This window comes from Callionymus lyra, chromosome 6, assembly GCF_982586985.1.
Source record: "Callionymus lyra chromosome 6, fCalLyr1.hap1.1, whole genome shotgun sequence".
Classification (NCBI taxonomy): Eukaryota; Metazoa; Chordata; class Actinopteri; order Syngnathiformes; family Callionymidae; genus Callionymus; species Callionymus lyra.
This window is the reverse complement of record NC_141823.1, coordinates 31434061-31454356: the sequence shown is the minus strand read 5'-3', so window position 1 is coordinate 31454356 and position 20296 is coordinate 31434061. Positions and strand designations below refer to the sequence as shown.

Below are 20296 nucleotides of genomic sequence, written 5' to 3'. Positions count from 1 at the left end.
TTTTGCTGTGAGAGTGAGACTTGAGAATTAAACAAGATTTAGACCTCTCATCACATTATTTAAGATTAAATATCAGTTTCTGATATTCAATATATTTGTTATGGCAAGTACATGTAGTGAAGTGACCAGTGTAAAGTATGATGTGTCTGCTTGTTAAGTCAGCCAGAGGGGAGCCCAGAGCCAGTGACCTGAGCTCTCATGCATAATAGTGTGTGTAGGAAAGATCACTGTAGCTGTTGTACACAAAAAATCTAAACCTGGGACACGTGGTTCAATGAAATGGAAATAAAGTCAACTTCCTGCAAGAGTATTGAAGTACAAATATCACAAAGGGAAAAAGCATCAGAAAATGAATGAATATACTTTAGCTAGTCAGCTTTGGATCATTTGTTTATATTTAGATATTTTACACCAGTCTATGATGACAATAATCTATAATCATTTTTTTTTATATTTCAAAACTGATTTGAATACAGTCGTTTCATAGATGAATAACAATTTTTTTGAATCCAATAGTTTTCGACATAAACATGTCACACATAAAAGAATGTTGTCAAACGTTTTCCTTCATTAAATAAAAGCCTCTCATTTATATTATATATAATACATTTCAGGACCTAATTCCCTTGTGTTAAACACATTTACAAAGAAAGATGTTATGATGATGTAAATAATATTTTTACAGAATTAATTGAAGGAAGACTATACTAGTAAATAAAAAAAAGTTTTTTTGCTTCATCAAAAATAACATCTCCTGATTGCCGAGAGTCGGCTGTGATCACATCACCTAGTTACCAGTTTCCTTTGCTATCAGGCAGAAGGGCTGAAGATTGACTTGGATGATGATGACAGGGCTGGAGCAGATTCCTGAGGGTGGAACAGTTCATAAATAGAACCTTGAAGTGGACTCGTGACCATGCGAAATGCGGGTCAGAGAGTGCTTCTGTACAGGTAGTAAAGACAGAGCTGTGTCATTATTTAGACATATTTTATAGTGCGCTAAATGCTACTTGCTAGCTTGAGTGTCTCCTGTGTATTTCAATCCTGGGTTTGAAGATCTTTCATCTTCTCTACTCAGGACATGTTATTTAATGGGATTTTCTCTCTCCAGCTGCACAGTGACAGGCACAGAAATATACGGCTAACTGTCATCGGAAGTGTGCAGTTGAATCCTTGAAACATTGTATACTCGCATTATTATCTGCTCAAAGTGATGATACCAATACAGTTCTTTATGACCGAGTAATAACTGCCTTATTTTTCATGGGGACGCAGAGAGTAATTCATCACCGTGGTGTTCATGGGGATTAATGATGCATAACTCTGTCGGAGTTGTCTGGCGAGCAGCACCAGCTGAAGGGACCTGGAAGGTTATCTGAGTGATAAATCCAAACTTTTTTTCCTTTTTTTTCCCTCTCCCTGTTGTTTGTCACGATGCAATGCAGCAGCCAGTTGTCGATGGTTCCAGCTCCCCCTCTCGCTGAGCTGTCAGGAAAAAAACAACTTGTTTAAAGCTTCCACTTGATGATTTGAAATTCAATCACTTGACAGCCGAGCAGAAATAAACTTAAGTCCTCCCTTGGTGTGTTGACTGGGTGTTCTTCGGGCTGGATGATGGCTGAGACACAAAGGCGCCGAACTCCAGACTGTGATCTGTGAGTGTAGCAGTTGAAACTCAGGTCTGTTCAGGCTTGCTTCCTAACCTGTTTGTTAATGGCTGCCATTCAATCAGTCGGCTCTGTGAAGTGAATTAGATCAGGTGTGCACACTGTGACACGAATCCGCCCTCCACACCCAGCAAGTGGTCACATCTGTGCTGCTGATAATCAGAGCTCGGTTTTGTCCCAATGCATTATTGAATAGATCAGGGGAGTCAAAGTTAATCACACAAGGGGGGGAAAGTCTTTTAGCAGGCGAGCTCCTGGGCCTAAACGTGTATTTACGAATCTGTCACAAGATTTCACAGATTGTTTCTTCTCTTGTACCAATAATTCATTTATATATATTTTTTTTATAAACATACCTTCACCAGTGACAAACAGACAAAACATTTTTTACAATTCTAGGGTACAATGGCATTGTGTTCATCCTGTGGTGAGGTATCCATTGTCAGTTGATTTACTTAAATAGCAAGTTTAAGTTGAGTATTTGACCTGATAGAACCAGAGCTGCACAGCTTACATTCATATGTGTTTAAGTGAGTAATCTTTGTATCATTTAAAAGCTTTTAATCTTTGGACTCAATGTTTAATATTTACATTGTTAGTTTAAACTTGCTCTATGCTATGAGTGCAGCTCTAGTAGCATACCAACAATTCATATTCTATTGGACATCAGTTTTACTCTTATAAGACCAGTGTAATTGTAGAAATGGATAATCTTTCTTAAACTTTGATATCTTTATACGTCACAATATCAACATGGTTATAAATCTACTTGATTTTGAGCCAACTATCTGGGCCTTTAGTTAGACACACATGAAATAGATTTTTGTTTTAAGTGCCAAGTTGGACTGAGCTGTCCAAGCATGTGGTCCATGCAGAAAAGGTCGGCCTATTAGGACAGTATTAGTCGTTGAACCTTGACTGTGAATGAATGCTGTCACCGATGAGGTTGGAGCCATTTCTGCTTACCTTTGCAGTCAAACTGCCTCAGTATGGACACACAACCTGCTTTGCAGCAGCTCACTGAGTAACTGGAGATGCTCGTCACCGATATTTGCAGCAGTTAACGTGAAGAAAAAGCTCTTTGTGCTCAGGGGACACAGAGGCATGCATAATATGATAAGTAGGATCTTGTTTCTGTGTGTAAAGACAGTAGGAATGTTGTTTCCTTTCTGTGAGCAGAACACTGCTCTGTATATAATATTCACACGGGGTCAAAGGACAAGCTGGGAGCACAGCTGTTTTGTCTGATGTTAGTGATGGATGTCAAATGTCTTCTCCTGCCTGTCGCCCTCCATGTACCAGACACACAGTCAAATGACAGGCCTTATGTGAAGGTGTGTTCTGTGTATCAGCGAATGTCATTGTTTTATATTTTAATGTGGTTTAAGACAATATATTTGACATTATCGAGAACGTGTTTTTCTTGTCTTTTGTCTTGATCTCTCTCCAGACTTCTGCTATAGTTGCTTGCAGACTGCATCAAAATAAACACACACAAAATAAACAAATAAAACATTTGCTAAGGCTGAAATGTTGTTCTATTCTATTTCTGACAGACAATTGGTTTGTTTTATTTTGTGTATTCTTTCCACTTTCCACTCTTTTTTGAAAAAATCACAAGCAAAGTGACTTCTTATTGTAAGAATACATCCAACACATAATGTTTGTATATTTTTACATGTGTTCATTATGGTTAGACTGGGGCTCAGCCAAGAGAAAAAAAATGGGATTCCAGCTCACACTGAGCAAATGTTGTTAGTTTGTTATTTTAGGTTTATATGGGAATCATCGTTTCTGTTCTTTTCTTTTTTTTTACTGTCTAGACAAACATTTGAATCATTACTGTAAATAGTTGGCATAAAGGCATCTCAATATATTTAAGGAATATGTCAATAATTGTATAATGTTTTTTTTCTGAACAACACAGTGATCCTTATTACCTTTTAATTTAGAGATTAGCAAAGTTGGTAACCCTCTAAATATCTTTAACTAAATAGTTTCAACAACAGTTACAGTAAGAGCAGACGTGTCAATCTTGCCGCCCATGGCCTGCAAATGGCCTGGAGGATCATATTCTCCGGCCCACTCAAAACTCTCCTTTCTTTTATATTTGTTTAGAAAATGATTTATTATTATTTAAAAAAACAGTGATAACTGATAACTACCTTTCAGTCCATGTGTGTGTGATGCACATTTAAAGGAATGACTTGACATTGAATAAAAATACAATTGTGGGTTGAGTTTTGGATTAAAATGTTAAACAATTCACCGTAAAATGACCCAAAAACGATTACACAACAAAATGTAAACTAATTGTTTTTTCACGTTCGTGCTGCTGCTGGTAAATGATTGAGGAAACATAGTCATTCTAGTAACAAAACACAGACTCCCCTTCATTAGAAGTCATTTCCTTCCAACAGCTCATGCTGTGAAGTACATTTTCCGTTCTGACAAAATTAGGTTTGAGGGCCTGCCGTGGGTTGAGGCTGTCAGCCATTCCAAACAGAAAGAAAAGTGATGGACACCAGGCGTGTGCTACCGCGTTGCCGTAAAAAATGGCATGAATGTATGCCACTCGTGTGCAGATGAGATGAGGGTGGGAAGGTGGAAGTGATTCACCTGTGCAGGGGCCAAACTCGGCTGCCCTCCCACTGGCTGGAGCCCCAGGAACACAGACAGGATTAGAGGCTTTAGTTGCAGACATCCCTCATCATCTCTCGGCTGAACCTTGTATAGCAGCAACCCCTGCAAACATGAATCCCACTGTGTGATCACCTAACAACACCTCTACCTTGGAATAAACACACTTAGTAAATCGGCTTGTATGCCTTCGTAGCCGCCACTGTCTCCACAGACGACTTGGAGCGACAATATGTGGATTTAGTGTAGAGTGGTTTTTTCCCCTTGAAACCCCCCAGATAAGTATCAGGGAGAAGCTGCTGCTGGATCAGAGATCAACCCCTCATTCCTGCCCTGCATCTTTGTTGCAGCGATAAGAAGATATTGCCTCTGACTTACTGAAACAGCATCACCTTGTTTATCCTGTAAATAATTCAGGACTCCTGGGCTGCAGAAACAAAATCAAGGCTGTGTGTTTAATAAGGGGAAGGAAGGGAAAAAAACAAGTGTTTTCTTTTCAGATAGAGCTCCTGTCTGGAGACAGTGACACTTCACAGATTTCAATGCAGCGAGAAAAGGAAGCAGCAAAATGTGTTAAATAAGAAAAAGTATGTGTGCATGAAGGTCTGTTATGTGAGCTCACCTTTGATAAGACTGTGAAAATTAAAGCCCAAAATACTGTCACAATTTGGTTGTGTTTAACATCCTACCCGCTGTTTGTGTGGTTAAAAGCTGTATGTTGCCATTGTGCACATTCAACAATTGTTCTTTCATCACATATTTTCTGATATAAAAGATCTTACATATTTTTGAAATAGGATTTACTATTTTATTCTGTTGAAAGCATCATTAAAGGTGCACGTTTTACACTGGTGTCATCAAAGATAAAACCTTAACTGTTGAGGAAATTTTTTTTTACCCAGCAAGCATGGTTTAAACAACTCATGTTAAAGAATCAGTTTATTTGTATAGGTGTGGTTATTTTACTATAATAAATTATGAGGCAATTTTTTTTTTCAAACATCATGTTAAATGTACTTAAAGTAAATGTTCTAAACAGTGCAACTATTAGATAATACAGAGATAATAAAATACATTTAAAAGCAAATTGTAATAGACTGAATACATAAGTTTATTGTATATATTGTATATTATGAATACAAATAAAATAAACAATATGTCTGAAAACAGTCACACATATTATTACAAAAGTTACAGGTACCCTTGAAGATTCTCTTCCATGCTCAGGTCAGGCCCAGAAAAAAAAAAACTTAAAAAAGCTTGTTTACAATAGACTACCACTAGGGACTAGCTTTAGGTCTAACCAAGATGTAGGACTAACTATTCTAGTCCAGTAAATAGAAACAGGACATTTGATGGGAAACTTGCAAAAAATGTTACACAACATCTTCTAATGAAGGACAGAATTATGTTAAGGAAATATCTATAATGATAATTCCCTATTCATCATTTTCACTTCACTCACTTTCATCTCACAGATTAAATAATATTAGAGTCTAAGTTCATGTGGATCAGTGTCTTTTAATGTCTCAACAAATGATTACATGTTTTTATAAAACATGTCCTCCCTTTAACTAACCTAACAGTTAAAATACATACTTTAACAGACCAAGACAACATAGAGACAAACACAGCAGCCCCAACATAGTTAAGAAAAAGCCTGCACAATAAAAATGGTCGTAAGATGCTTCTTGAAGGAGAGAAAGATCGTTCCAAAGTTACAAGCCGAAGGATTTCTCTCCTTTGGTCCGGAAGCGTGTGCAGAGAACCATCAGTAGATTCTGATCCACAGACCTAAAAGAACGAGCTGGGGTGTAAGGCTGGATCAGATCACTGATGTAAGGAGGAGCCTGACCTTGAATAGCTCTGTAAGTAAGAACCAGAATTTTACTGTCAGCCAATGCAGAGTTTCAAGGATCGGGGAAATGTAAGTTCTTCTACTATAGCAGGTCAGAATTCTTGCTGCAGAGTTTTGTATTAACTGAAGGTGAGACAGCTTCTTCTTGCTTTGACATGAAAATGAACTATTACAGTAGTCTAAAGGACAAGACGAAAATGCATGGATTACAAGCTCTACTGTAGATCGTGTTGTGACACCATTTTGCTAAGTTTTAAAATTTGCATCTGTTGAAGGAAACAGTTAATCTATCTTTCATAAAAATGCCTTTGAAGTTTGAAACGGGTTTGAAAACTGATTTTAATCATTCTAAAGTTTTGGTGTTTTGGTGAAATGGACAATGACCTGGTCAATAATAAATTATAGTTGTAGTTTGTAATAACTACAAATACATTGTAATTATAGATAGCTATGGAAAGTAGGAATGGAAAGAATATTTGGGCACAGGTCATATGACCAAATCACTTTATTTATATATATAGTTATATGCACTAAAAGGAGATAATACAGTGGTAAAGACAATTATTTCATACACTTTCATACCCCCTGTATTGATGCGTTGGTGTATTGTTGCACTGGATTGTTGAAATGATGAATCTCGGTCTCATGCTGGCACTTTAACTGTGGCACAACTATTACAGACAGAAACTGCTGTATTGATACACAAGCTTCGACATTGTGTTGGTGTGTCGGCCCGGGACAGGTCCGACATTGAGGATCTGGAAGTCGATACGGGCCTGATTCCCATCGGACTTCGTGCCTCGCCTCCTCTTTGTGTGTTGATTGCAGAGAGGGGAATATGGTTGACTGATCTAAAAGGAAATTACCGGAGAGGGAGCTTATCCATGCCTTTGACTGATAATCAGCTCATTATCGTGTTGATCATTTACAGCTCTGCTCTGGCTCGCTCTCTGCTCCTTTAGCTGTTTCACTGGCGCACAGCAGTTCAAATGCCCTGGCAGGACCCCTGCTTGGCTATGTCAACCACCTTCTATGTTATGTGTCTTAGAATAGAGGTGCTGGTTTGACACCCTAAGGGAAAGAATGAGGGAATTAAAAATGAATACAAACATGCGGTAAAATGTGTCAATAACATATGCATGCCCGAGCAAGCCAACATGGCTAACTGTGCATAAAATTGAACTGATCTGGGTTATTGACCAGAAGGCTCCAGTGTCGCTCGTGTCGGGCTCTGGTGTGTTACCTGATTGACTGAAAAATCCTTGGCCAGTTGCTCCAACGCCCCATACTTTACTGGAAGAGTGATTTAATGGACGCTGCCTGACCTCATCAATGTCAGTGCTCGTGGTGAGGTCCCTCTACGCACCATGCCTTCTATAAAAGTGCTGGTGATGACAGGATTTGATGGGTAGACGTTTACTGGCTATTTTTTAATGCGCAGCAAATCAAGAGTTAGTGGGTAAAAAAAAAGCCATCCACCTCTGTCTATAATATGTTGTTGCGATGCAGACAAGACGACATATTTTTGCCTCAGGATCACGGTGTTGTTGCCATAGCACCCCAGGACATAGTGGATCTAGTCTTTTCTACTATTTAAATCTGACGGAATACATGAATATTAGCTTCAGTTTATTAGTTTATGTTGCAATAACTCAGAACTAAAATGATTAAAGCACAGAGTTTACTGTAAGATGAAAGTCAGCATTGTCTCTTTAAGGCCAACTCAGTGATAGCACCCTTGTCTTCTGCTTTTACAGACCTCTATAAATAGCTCTATTGAATTTAGGCCGGGTTGATAAGCTTATAATTAATGTGACCATCATTAGGCACGGACATGTTCTTCTCAAGAGGACGACACGGGTGAGGTGAAGCGTGGAGAATGGGGACTTGTCTTCTGTCCTTGTTTAAAAGATGAACTGAGCAGTGGGAGAGAGAGAGAGAGGGGGAGACAGGGCGAAGGCTACCTGCAGCAGCCAGAAGATGTCTCTGTCGTCGATCTGGAGGCAGACGAGCAGCTGTCATCACACACTGCCTGTAAAAGAGCGCAGTGCTCCGACTTCTCTGAATTGCTCTGGAATTACGTCACTAATTGAGCAGAAATGATTCCTGGCAAGACACAGTCACCCCTGAGGGACAATGGAAACAAGAAATTGTTTAAAGGAGGAATATCCACTCCATTTACCACATCATCAATAATTAGTCAAGCGAGGACGTCGGCCATAGTGTCAGAGAAAGAAAAACATTGCAGTATGTTATTACAGTATTAAATTATTTATATATTTTCATGTTACATAATCTGAACTATCTATCAGTACATATATTGTGATGTTTCTTTCATCATTGATTTTTTTCTCTCATATGAAAATGATATTTAATGATAGAAAACTTGTTAAAATCATTTGGATATGCAGTGTTTAACCCCTATATTGCAACCTTACCATGGGGAATGTGTTTTACTTAACCATTGTGTTATCCCTTGCGGTATCCGTTTTTTTTTTTGGGCCCTGACAAAGAGATAACGCAAGGGTAAACTATCACCCATTAGGTTAAGTTGTTCCAGGAGGTAGGCCTCCACATTGTCCTAGCTTGCACCAGGACCCTGACCTGGAAAAGATTACAACCTGTAGTCACTGGAAGGATTATTGGAATAACCCTCATCCTTGTGACTTCATTGTTTTTCTTTGAGGCTTCTATACTAGCAACAGCAGTGTGTCATTTAAAGGTTTGATCATACTTTGTCTGTATAAAACACAGAGTCTTAGAATGAAGGTGTTCATAAGTGCATGTGGCCTATATGTCAGAGGAGGCCCTCGGGTGAATAGCTAGCTGTCATCTATGAGTTGGATAAGATGATGGATGAGGCTGCCTGGAAGACTTACATGGTCCAAACGTGCAGTGACGGTTTCTGGGAACAACTGGTGTAATCTGCCGTCAGTAAGATCTTAAAAGGATCTTAAACCATGTACCAGGCCTAAGAAAGACGAAGCACTATTTGCAAAGTAATAGAGTGTTAATAGAAAAGATAGATAAGTGCTTCCGGTCTGCCGTGGAGGGATTGAATTTACGAACTATCTTCATTTAACATTTCTTGAGGACCTCCATAATCCCATTAACACACCCTCTACTGAAAAGTCAGAGGGCTCTAAGGCGGGTTCATCCATCACCAATGCATTATTAGGTCTACCCTGAGTATTTAAGGACGCTGGATGTTGTGGAGCTGTCATTGCAAACCTGCGTGTGCAGTGTAACTTGGACAATGTTGATTCTGGATTTGGAGACTGGAATAGGGGGTTCCACATTTATAAAAGTGGGTTTTGGAAAGTGTTTTACAACAAATCTGTGTATCTGCTCTTTACCTTCTGCACGATCTTCAAAGATTTATTGGTAACAGCTCAAATGTTTTGTGGATTTCATAATACTTATTTGAGGTTTGTGGAAAATGTGTCACGATCTTAAGGAAGTGGCCTGATCAGCTTCCTAAGTGAGTCGCATCGTGGCCTGTATACAACATAATTAATAGCAATCTATTCACTCCTGGGGCTGGAGGCGGGTGGTCTGCGTGTTATGAAAGATTATTTGGATAAATGGATTCAGAAGAGAAAGCAATAGCTAGCTTACTATCCACTTCACATAATGTATGTCTATCATCATGTTGTGTTTACCCAGTTGGCTCTCCTCATCCCTCTCGCTCCCTCCCTGCCTCCTTTCTGTGATGTTATTCTATCCATATCTGAATGTACATACGCCTATATACTCTTGTGTTGTGTATCCTTCACTTCTCCCTAACATCTATGGACCAGTGGTCTAGAGTTGTACATGAGATGAATCCAAGGCTCCATCTGAGCAAAACCTGTTACTGTTTCTTTCTTCTTCCTCTGTACTAACTCCCTCCCCCTGTCTGACATGCTGCCTGAGGGAGAAAATCTCACTCTGTCTCATCTGCTGCTTAATTTCACTGGAGCAGCCCTCAGTAATGAAGCGCCTTGATGTACATTTGCCAATTTCTGCCTCCGCCGCTGCACTATAATTGGGATGTGACTAAGCATGAATACCCGGCACGGGGTTGGTTGACCTCCCTGTAACCCTGCGAATACGGCTTTTGTCATAATGGAGGCATTATCTCACATAATCTGCGAGTGGAGAGGGAATGTCTGCAGGGTGCCCTGGATATTCAAAATCTCTTTGTTATTGCCTATTCAATTTGTTCTCTTAAAATACTAGGTAAAAGTAATAATAATATACTGTATGTATTTTTTTTATATATGCAGGGTGTCCCAAAATGTTTCACATTATTTCGCAAGCCAATAGTTTTGGCAATTCTTGTTGAAATTTTCACATAATGGATAGAAAAATATCAGATTTTTATGTTCTGTTTCAGGTTGAGCCATGCCTTTTACAACTCAAGATATTCAATTGTGTTTATGTGAATCTTGGAATATTAATAATTACATTTCTATGATAATTAGACGTTTGTCGAACTTGTCTTCAAGTTTATGTTGTTCATGTCAACACTTGTTCACAATTCTTGACATTTTCGCTTGTGATCTGCTTTTAAAACCTGAACAAGCTGCAGATGTGTTTCCAATCGTCTCCTCAGGAACTGTTATATATACTCAATATATATCTGTGTTTGTAAACTTCTCCTTATGGGAATTTTGTGGCTTGGCAAGATTTTTCACAAACTTGCTCAACCTTCTCTTTTGTAACATTTCTCAAAATGTCTACTCTTTCAGAGTGGACGGCATGGCTAAAGCTGAAAAATGAAACATTAATTATATAATGTTGATTTGTTTATATATTTTGCGAATATATATAAGGTTATTTTAACACAAATTGCTGTCAGTATTGGCTTGCGAAGGGACGTCATTCGTTTAGACTCTCTGCATATAAGAGAACGACAATGACATTGTGAGTTTCTGCAGACTCACACAGACATCAGTCATGCATGACTTATCTTGACCCAGACAAATTGAAAAAAAATGTTGGCGGAACAAAACTTCACTGTCTCGTCTCCACTGAAAGTCAAAGACTGCTAATTTGTCTTTTACATAATTTCTTTTAGAAGCTTTTAGCAAATGAAATACAGCCTTTTAAATCACAGTTATCAGGTCATGACTGGAAAGTATTTCAAGTTGAATTTAGAGTTGTCAACGTCATTTAAGATATTCTCTTGGTTTTTAAAGTGAACTGCTGCCTTGTTTTTTTTTTTTCAGTCACAGCAAAGCTTCTAGTTGTAAAGTAAAGTTTTTCGTATTTGTGCAGTGTTTGTCAACCAACTCTGTGTACTGTATTCATTCACGTGTGTGTATGAATGTGTTCATTTCCTGTAATGATCATCAAAGATGACAAGCTGATTTGGCAGAGAGAGTACATCCCTCGGTCAGATGAGGGAGACGTGGGGAGGATGGGTGATGTTGGTGATTCACCACGCTGTCGTCACAGAGGATGGCGAAGCCTCTCGCCGCACCTCTCCGAGAGTGCCGATCCACTCCCACCTGACATGCATCCAAATGGAGGGGCCACACCGTCATTATTTACAGCCTTCAGCCCCCTAACCTTGGATTCGGAGTTTGGCGCGTCAATGGTAAAATAGAATTGGACCTGACATGCACCCGAGCCTCTGACCTTGATAAGTGCGAGAGGCCTGCAGCAGGAGACGGGCGAGGAGGAGCCGACTTCTGCTGCTTTCACTCCGGATTTGCCTGTTTGTGTGTCACGGAGGTGCAAGGGAGGCAGGGGCACGACCCAATTACCGAGACAGGATTTCGTATGACATGAAGTTGAGACAGCAGCTATGATATCATCATAGCATGGACCTACAGAGCCAGAAAACATGTGCTTAAGGTTTTTACCTACACCAACCGCTGCTGAAAAACTCAAATTCTAGTATCAATATATCAATGAAAATATCTGAATGTTCTGTTCTATGTTAGTCTTTGTATCCTTTGTCTTTGTTGTTTTTCTTTGATCTATGTTCTTTATCTTTATCTTTAGACTTAGATTGTGTCATCTTGTTCTTTCTCTTTATGTTCTTGTTCTTATTTTATTTTGATTGATTTATTTTTTTATTTTTTTTTTTAATTCTGTATGTATTGGCTATTGGAAAAAAACAACAAATCAATAAAGTTTTACCTTACCTTACCTTACCTTATCACATAGAATATTAGGCCATTTTGTGTAACTGATTTAGAATAGATATCACTCAAATAAGATAATGCAGCACTGAATGAAAAACTGTTATTGCATATTTATCCGCACTATGGATTTTCTGATTCTTTTCTCGTTTCTGACATATTTATATTTGAAAGATTAACATTGACACACCATCTTGGTTCACCACCGTAAAACAACTGTTGATTTAAGCTGATGATGTCTGTGAGTCACCTGGAGACAAGAGGAGGGAGAACAATAAACAGGAGAGCAGCTCCGTCCACATTTTTTTTCTGACTTGAGTGTTATCTGGTCGTGTGAAATGATTAATTTCACACATATACAGGTCATCCTCGGTAGCGGCAGCATCTCATTCACCAGGGGCCTCGGTCAGCAACAATCCAGGAGGCTACTATAAAGCTAGCAAAGAGGAGTGTGTTCTGCACATCCATTAGTGGAGGATGTCAGGTGAAAACTCAGTGAGCAGTCTGAGCTTCAGTAGTCGCTCCACAGTGGATCTGTTTGTCTGTGAAAGAGGTTTATTAAAATAAGATAAGACTGTTTTTAGCGCGCAGGAGGGCGGAGTGAGAGAATGAGGCCTCTGTGTGGAGTGGAAGTGGTTGTTTACCACAGCTCGCAGCCCTCATATATCACAAGCAGTATGTTTGCCGCGAAGCTCCAGTTTGTAAGCCATCTGCCTCGGCTGAACCCGACCCTTCAAGCAGACTTTCGTTTTGTAAACCGAGTGTAACTGCCGCGTGTGTTTCCGTCTCTCTCTCCCCAGTGGATGATCCAGAAACCGCACAAGGTGGCCACGTTCTTCGGGTGCATCGGCGCTGACCACTTCGGGGAGATACTGAAGCAGAAGGCGGAGGAAGCCCATGTTGACGCTCGCTACTACGAGCAAGGCGAGGAGCCCACCGGAACCTGCGCCGCCTGCATCACTGGGGATAACAGGTCAGCCGAGGCAACACCAGTCAAATCTATCCTTTTTTTTTTGTTGTTCTCGACACAGTCGATTCCTCTGGGTCGGTGTCATCACAGGGAACTATAGCTGGACTCACACATCAGAAGTAAAAATGAGTGTTTCTCTACGACTCTGCTGGGTTTCTGGCACACCTGTGGGTCGTCATCTATCTATAGTCTGACAGTAGTGAGGGAGATGACAAGGCTTCCTCAGCTCTCACCTGTCAGCATCATGTGGCCCCGGACGTCTCACTGTGGTGCTATCATCGGCGTGACTGATACAGCAGAGGTCAATAACCTCTCACACACACAGGTGTCCCAGCGTCGTCCACAGTTCATGATGAAGCAGGTTCGGATCAATAAGCTTCTCTAAACACCCTCTGCAGCCCTTCACCTGCCACCGGCAGAGTTGTCAGTCACTCGGTGGCTGGATGCAGTTTGCCCCCGGGTCTGCCCTGCAGAATGGTCTTGGTGGGCTTGTTTGATGTGAGCAGTGACACTTGAAAAGGTCAGCTGGTGTGTTCAGGGAGGCTGGCGCTGTAATATTTCTTACAGGTGTTTAACAGAGGGCTCAGAAGGCCGGAGGAAAGGTCGCCTGCAGGACCAGATTGGAAAGGTGACAGCTTTGAAGGATTGAGAGCCGGTGTGTCCTCAACAGTTGATGTCCATGTGTTCGGCTCCGATCAACTCACAGACTCCTTGAACTAAAAGGAGTATAACACCTTCAAAGGTGTCGAATAGTGCCAGTTTACTATTTTTTTTACACTATGATTCAAAGCAGGGTTCCTTTTAATCTCATTTATCAATTTTGGTAGAAGAAATAAACTCCACACAGAAGGGTAAGTGTGTTAAACAAACAAAAACTTGTTTGAAACTGGACTCAAAGCTTTGAAGCTGCAGTACTCACCAAGTGTAGGGGTGAAACCATAACGTTTTAGACAATATTTCTGCACTGGTGCAATGATTAATTGTGATCAAAATGTCCTTTATGAAAATGCAACACAATTATTCTGAACCAATTTAACAGTAGTTTCAAATAACAAAGGCAATGAACATTTCTGTTTATTTCTACTGTTGATCATTTCCACTTATGCAACAGAGCCTTTCTTTGTTCTTTTTATGCTGAGTCCAACAATAACCTTGAGTAGTATTTTTAAACATTTTTTTCATAACTTGATGAGTTGTGGCTTGTAAGCTTATTTGTTTCTGAAGTTATTTCAGGTAATTCTTTACTTTTCTTGATAATTAATTAATTTTATTTCATTTCATTTCATTCACATTTTCCATTGAATTGCTGTTATTTGTACTTACTTCCTTTGAGCAGCTGTAGCTTAGTGCAGTTAAATATTGAGCAAGCTTAAAATTGATGGTATCTTACTTTATTTGTGATGTGTAATTACATACTAATGTAAAAATTGATTTAAAGTTAAAGTAATCGTAGCGGCTAAGAAAATGTCAAATTAAGTTTCTTTTTTGTTATTCTTATGCAAGTTAAAGAAAAACAAAACAAAAACATTGTATTTCTCTTTTTTATCTTTAACTCAAATGTACAATTTTTGAATAAATCATGTGTACTTTCATTGTTTTAAAATGTTCAGGGGTTGACAGTTACTGTACACATCTGATACATTATACAGATCTCTTATTGTCTCTTTTCTCATTGGTCCGATATTTGTGTCAATCCAAAAATGTCTGATGATACTAATGGCAGCACATATTAAAACCTATTTCTGATCATGCAACTGCCACAGGACATTAAAAAAAAAAAAAAAAGCAGTAGAAAAGGTAAAATGGATGGATATATAGGAGGTCACATTTGTCCATAAGCCCCAGATTTCCATTTTATAATAAGAAATGTAAACATATTTTATCATTAATGGGAAAAAAAATGGCAGTAACACAACTAGATAACAAAGATACTGATTCCTCTTCTTTTATTTCCTCAGAAGGCATTTGTTAAATGTTTGCCCAAAATCATTTTTTTATACCGCTGTTTTTCTTCAACCCTTTGTTGTTTTTTCAAGAGCGAATCTGATGATATTTTTAAACCACGATAAATATCATCATTTTATGCATTAGTTGGAACCTTATTTCTGTGCTTCATCTGGAAAAGCCATCTCAGTGACGAAATCTCTTCCTACATTTGGTGTCGGGCCAACATCCTGCCTGTCATGACCTGACCGATGTAGGGCACCGTAAGTAGTGTGAACGTTTACGTCTCTCAGCTGCTGTGCCTGCTGTCAAACAGCCACCAAACAGTTTCTACTCAGCAGTGATGATGGCTGATGCTTCCCATAAAGAGGCTTCACGTGAGGACAAGCTAATGAGTCGTGTTAAGACAGTGCCACCTGTTTAGCTTTCCAGAGACCCCCTGCCAAAAACCCATAGTACCCCCCCGCCCCCATCAAGTCCAATTGGTTCTCCCTTTTTGTCGGCATTTGGCTGAACTTTTTCTTTTAATAACAAACTCAGATTTATTATTCCTCATTTTATTTATTACTTTTCCTCATTTTATTCTGAGAACTACTCCCAAGAGGAGTACTGCCTTCAGAGGTATCTGTGTATTTTACCTTTTTGCTGCTTTCAAGTGTCAATAAAACAATTAGGATTTCCAAATTAATAAATTTGAATGGTTTTGACTTTGAATAGTTGATTACTTAACACTGATAATAAATGTATAGAACAGCTATATGTGTGCAACAAGCACCCCAGAGGTATTTGTTCATTTGGACGAAGACCACGACCACTGAGCTCTAGTCACTTCATTAAAATAGGTTTATTTTTGCCTCTAAAAGGGTAAGAGTTACTCTGAAAATAATAATAAAAAAGTCCCTCCCCCTAGTCAACATGAGCAGAACATGGCTGCATTTTGGGTTGACCCTCTCTTTGGCTGCAAAACAAATGTGTTTGTGGTATCCCTTGTTTTGCTGAGATAACACAAGGGATACCGCAAACACATTTGTTTTGGAGCACTGGGTAACCTTGAACCACGTTAATTCTTTACAACATTCTTTAAAATCAGTTCTGTGTGTTGTTCGTCTAGTGCTTTTTAGTGAGTTTTTGGGGTGAAAAAGTCTGTCACACCCTGAAGAAGACATTGAGTGGTCAAGTTAATGTTAAAATACTCATTTTGTGCATCAGTTTATATAGACGTGATGCTTTATGTTTATATTTGAATGATTTATACAAGGTTGCAGCAACACACACAGGCTCAATTAAAGCAGAGTGTAAATGACTAGAACTGCATCTGTTCATGTTTCTTCAACCAAATAAATGATTTATTAAAGACATGTTTCTCTTATATATAAATCTTTAACTGACATGATGAATCATTTAAATTAAAATATCTTTTCTACGTATTTTTATTTGACATTAATAAAACAGATCAAATCATTACAGCTAATAATTAATTAACCTTTCAATTTATTTTTTATCTTTTGATGGCAATTATTTACATATCTTCAAGTGGTGTTGTAAACCGAGTACGTATACTCAATTTTGTTGAATACAACCATTGCAAGAATACAACTATTGCGTCACGAGTTGCAATAAAAAAAATAAAAGTGTACGTTTTTTTAATTGTTAAATTACTCTATTTCTCTGCCAGCTAAAAATACGTTGTGTGTACTTTAGAGAATAAAGAAAAGTTTGAGTTGTGTTGTGTGTGTATGTATTTTTTCCAATGTTTTTAAGATCAAATTAAGATGGATGATAAGCACAGCTAAAGATTTATGGGCACTGTCTCGGCAGGTCCCTGGTTGCTAACCTGGCAGCGGCAAACCGCTACAAAAAGGAGAAACACCTGGACTTGGACAGCAACTGGGAGCTGGTGAAGAAAGCCGGGGTCTATTATATAGCGGTAAGTGAAACCATCCCTACACAGAGCCGCTGATTCCCAACTCTATTGACAGAAGACAACACAATGTTAAGAAGCTTTATTCAGGAATTTCCTCCACACACTATTCTGCATTGTCAAAGTCTGTATTCATCCTTTGTCGAGTGAAATGAGCCACATTACCTATTGAGACAATACAACTCAATTCTCCGTCGCCTTTGTGCGTAAAGCTGCGGCTCAGTGTGAAATTGTTCTGCATGTAATGCCTCATTCAATGCTGTGAATGTAAAGAGGAGGCAACAGGTGCTGCCAAAGTGTGAAAATTGATTATGCAAGTTCATTCTGCTCTGCCCCCTCCTACACGCCATGTAGACAAAACACACAGATTGAGGCGGACAGATGTGTGATTACACACACACACACACACACACACACACACACACACATAATGCATTGGACATAATGCAGCTTCTGGAGAAGGAGGCTCATGTTTCACTGTTTGGATTATATTTGAATCTGGCAGATCAGGATTTTCTGTGAAGTGAGGTTGAGATAATAGCTTTGAAATAACTCTGTACTCATCTTTCATCTTAATGCAACCGTTTTTTTTACATTCATGATAAACTAATTTGTGCATCCTTTGCTGTCCAAAAGTTACTTTGTTAATAAGAAACTTTATTTAATTTAGTGTTGAACCAGACGTTTCCGTGTCAAGTTTTCAAATGTTAAGTAGTAACAGCGTTTTTTTTATTATCAATAAATATACATTTTTAAACATTCAAAATGTCCCATCACATTAGCCTTTTAGTTCCATCTGTTTTCTTTTCCAGCCTGTTTTTTATTTGGTATGTGTTTGTGGTAAAAAGGTCAATTCCTAAAATGAAAGTTAAAAAGGCCACCGTATAGCAGGACTGAGCAGTAAATATGTAAGTAAGTAAGTAAGTTAGTAAGTAAGTAAAGGTTATTTGTAGAGTGCCTTTCTAGACCAGGGTCACAAAGAGCTTTAACAATCAAAAACAATATACAACTAAAATACATGCTTTAAAAGGCAAAGATAACATAGAGACAAACACAGGAGTTCCAGAAAATCAAGGAAAAGCCTGCACAAATAAGAATATCTTAAGATGTTTCTTGAAGGAGTCAGTAGATCCATCAAACACGGAGGGAGAGGAAGATCGTTCCAAAGTTTGGGAGCAACGGCCTGGAAGGATTTCTCTCCTCTCGTCCAAAAGCATGTGCGAGGAACCATCATTAGATTGTCATCCAAAGACCTCAGAACCTGAGCTGGGGTGTAAGGCTGGATCAGATCACTGACGTAAGGAGGAGCCTGACTGTGAATAGATCTAAAAGTAAGAACCAGAATTTTTTAATAGATCCTGAAAGAAACTGACAGCCAGTGAACAGATTTAATAATCGGGGAAATGTGAGTTCTTCTACAAGAGCGGGTGGCTGCAGAGTTCTGTATTAACTGCAGGCGAGACAGCTCCTTCTTGTCTAAACACGAAAATAAACTGTTACAATAGTCTAAACGAGAAGACACAAACGCATGGATTATAAGCTCCAGATCGTGTTGTTACAACATTTTCCTAAATTTAGAGATTTTGTACCAGAAAGCAGATCAGAGGTACATATTTTCTAAGTGCATTTATTGTTTTGTTTTTAATCTTTGTGACCCACATTGGCAAACAAGACACATCCTCAACAAATTGGCCGTTGTTGTTTTTTGTTGTTGTTTCCGAGTGTCTTCCACATACTGTAGGGAAAAGCTTCCATTGAATTCTTGAGAGGATAGAAAGGCCACAAATGGGTGTTGGTCTGTGCTCTGAATCTCAAATGTCCTGTTGTGTCCCTCTCGGGTCTCTTTATCCAAACAGAAGGATCATCTTCTTTATTCGAATCCCATTCACACTCATGTTTGGTCCCCAGTCGGCCTCAATGCCATTCTCCCTTAATTCAGTGCAGTGTGTCGACACCACCGATCGCCGCAGCCTGCTCTCTCCATTAACCTTGTTGAGAGCACTCGTGGATATTTACCCGATTTACAGCATGTTTGTGTATATTCTCTCTTCCTCAGCCAGTGAAGTGAAGCAACTCTCCTGCACTGTGTCTCAATGTGCTTCTGTGGATTGTTATTAAAGCGGCATGAACGCTCTAATCTGTACATTTTATCATCGCAGGCGTGTTACTAGTGTGCGTCTGCTTTTCTCATAAAGCAATATTTGTGGCCGTGCGAGTGTTAAAGAGGCGATTGATGATTCCTGGCAGAGTCCTTTAAGTTGTCGGCGTGGACTCGGTGTGATTGGATGAAAACAGGAGTTCCTGGAGCCGGTCTCGTCCAGCAGCAGCAGCAGCAGCAGCAGGACTGGTGGCAGACGCAGAGCAGCGCTGCCATTTCTCACAAAGAAAGAGAGAGAGAGAGAGAATGTTGAACTGCTGCCAAATGCTGGTGGCAGGCTGTTGCTAGGAAATCTGGGTCCTTAGGCAAATCGTTGCACAAAGAGCAATAACAAAGGCAGAGGGAAGGAATGGTGGAAATGCTTTTCAGGGAAATGGTGCTTAAATATTTATGCTGTAGAATACCATCGCTTTTATTTACATGTGCTCACCATGATTGTAAACAGGAGGATAATATGAACGAGAGATGAGTGACTCTAATTGGAGAGGTGTATGTGAACACACTGGCCCAGTTAGCCCCCCTCGCTTCTTTCTCTGTTACTTCCCTAGCATCCCCATCCCCCCTCTTTGGCCCTCGATGAACACCAGCTTCTTCTTTCTGCTTTTTTTTTTCCCCTCCCTCTCTCATCCTTCAGTCTCTCTCACACACAAACTTGCTGCTTCACACACACTGTGTTTGGATCAAGACCGTGCACTGCCTCTGTGTGTTTTCTTCCTGCTTTGCCCTGTAATTTGATCTCCTCTGCTTGATGCAGCCTCCATGATGCTTCTTTGAATTAACCTCTGGCTCCGGCGCTAATAAAACGTCCTCTCTAGCGTTGTTCGCCATCGATATGGTGGATGAAGATCCTGGTTCATCCGGTGGTTAATGTACAGAGCCGGTCTCGCTAATGAAGGGGGGAGAAATGAGCAAGACAATTGACTGCAAAAGGCCTGTTAATGACTGGGCACAGATGGTCAGAAATAACCCAAGGGTAGTAGGAGGAGGCGCTCGTCTTTGCCAAC

At 39.5% G+C, this 20296-nt stretch overlaps 2 protein-coding genes across 3 annotated transcripts in view; both read left to right on the top strand.

Moving 5' to 3' along the window:
* kat6b (K(lysine) acetyltransferase 6B) overlaps positions 1 to 20296 on the top strand; it is a 173238-nt gene that overhangs the window by 35868 nt on the left and 117074 nt on the right. The window lies entirely within an intron of this gene.
* Positions 1 to 20296, top strand: part of LOC148078785 (adenosine kinase-like) — a 143572-nt gene that overhangs the window by 50058 nt on the left and 73218 nt on the right. For both annotated transcript variants that reach the window (XM_087792751.1, XM_087792750.1), the window contains 2 exons: positions 13100 to 13272; positions 17032 to 17140. In XM_087792751.1, the coding sequence (XP_087648877.1) occupies positions 13100 to 13272; positions 17032 to 17140 (282 nt within the window). The remainder of the gene's footprint in view (positions 1 to 13099; positions 13273 to 17031; positions 17141 to 20296) is intronic.